This window comes from Trichoplax adhaerens, genomic scaffold, assembly GCF_000150275.1.
Source record: "Trichoplax adhaerens TRIADscaffold_3026 genomic scaffold, whole genome shotgun sequence".
Taxonomy (NCBI): Eukaryota; Metazoa; Placozoa; class Uniplacotomia; order Trichoplacea; family Trichoplacidae; genus Trichoplax; species Trichoplax adhaerens.
In genome coordinates, this window is record NW_002061967.1 from 1 (window position 1) to 1,297 (window position 1,297).

Consider the following 1,297-nt stretch of genomic DNA (forward strand, 5'->3'; position numbering starts at 1 on the left):
ATTATGTGCCAAATACACTTAGAAATTTATCTAATAGAGAACTTCCTTATCAACATTATGTTTTATTTGATGTAGAAATTATAAATGGAGTAATTAATATCGCATTATATGATTCAAGTTATGGCTCAAAGCTTAATGGCAATGAAATTAAATATCAAATGGAAAATGAATTAGGTCAGATTAACTACAGAACAAATGCATTGATGACTCAAGCATCAAGGGGCAACGATAGTGTTAATTGTGGTAAATATGTGATGATGTATATTTTATTTATAGCAAATATTGAAAGAGATAATTCGCAAGAAAGTGATTTTGTAATGGTAAGTCATGATAATTTAAGTTCAATGTCAAATTTGCAAAAATTAAGAGATGTGAGAGACATTTTATTTACAAGATTTCAAGAGATGATGGATTTAGATAATCAAGCAAACATTAGGAAAGAAGAGTTAATATTATCTGTTAGCAGCTTAAGCTCCGAAGATGAATTTGAAGTTTTAGATTTTAATAGTGATAGTAGTGAAAATGACTCTGAGTTTAGTATAGAAAACATTAGACAAAATCTTGATCAATTAGAACGGTTTAACTTAATTGCCTTAAGAGAAATTGCAAAAGATATTAATCAAATTTTTAATTCAAGAATCAATAATCTCTCTTATGTTGATAAAGTTAAAAATAGCGCCAGAGGAAGTGGAGGTGTGGGGAAATAGAGTTAATCTATTTTAGTACAGATTTAAATTCTAACTAATATTATCTAATTCCTTTTTACTGATAACACCTTTCCTAAGTATTCTATATTTTTCATTATTAGTAAATTCAATAATGGTTGAAGCAGTTAAACAATTATCACTTAATTCTCTATTGTCTTTGATAATTAAATTTACTTTATTTTCAAACTCTTTAATAATTTCATCTAAAGAGTTAATATTTTTTTGATTAGAAATATTTGCACTTGTTGCAATAATTGGTTTATTTATAGATTGGCAAACAGATTGTATTAATTTGTTTTTTGGAACTCTAATAGCAACTTTTTGATTATTCTTTAAAAGATTAGGAAGATTTTTATGAGTATTTTTAATCCTAGATACTAAGGTTAGAGCTCCTGGCCAGAATTTGTCTGCTAAATTTAATTCTTTCTTATAAAAATTAGCATATAATCTAGCCATTTTTATATTAGACATAAACATGGGTAATGTTTTATCTAAAGCTCTCTGCTTTATTTTATAAATTTTTTGTATTGCTTCTATATTTGTTGCGTCGCATGATAAGGCATAAATTGTATCTGTAGGAATACAAATAA

The 1,297-nt window shown here is 26.1% G+C and overlaps 2 protein-coding genes across 2 annotated transcripts; one reads left to right on the forward strand and one right to left on the reverse strand.

Moving 5' to 3' along the window:
- Nucleotides 1-158: 158 nt before the first annotated feature.
- TRIADDRAFT_62960 (uncharacterized protein) lies at nt 159-707 on the forward strand (the record flags this gene model as incomplete). The annotated part of the gene is made up of 1 exon (XM_002118950.1): nt 159-707. One exon carries the CDS (start codon nt 159-161, stop codon nt 705-707), a length of 549 nt encoding a protein of 182 aa, XP_002118986.1.
- A 30-nt stretch (nt 708-737) lies between these two features.
- On the reverse strand, nt 738-1,297 carry TRIADDRAFT_35031 (uncharacterized protein; the record flags this gene model as incomplete). The annotated part of the gene is made up of 1 exon (XM_002118951.2): nt 738-1,297. A coding segment is annotated over one exon (560 nt), but the record flags the coding sequence as incomplete, so codon positions are not given.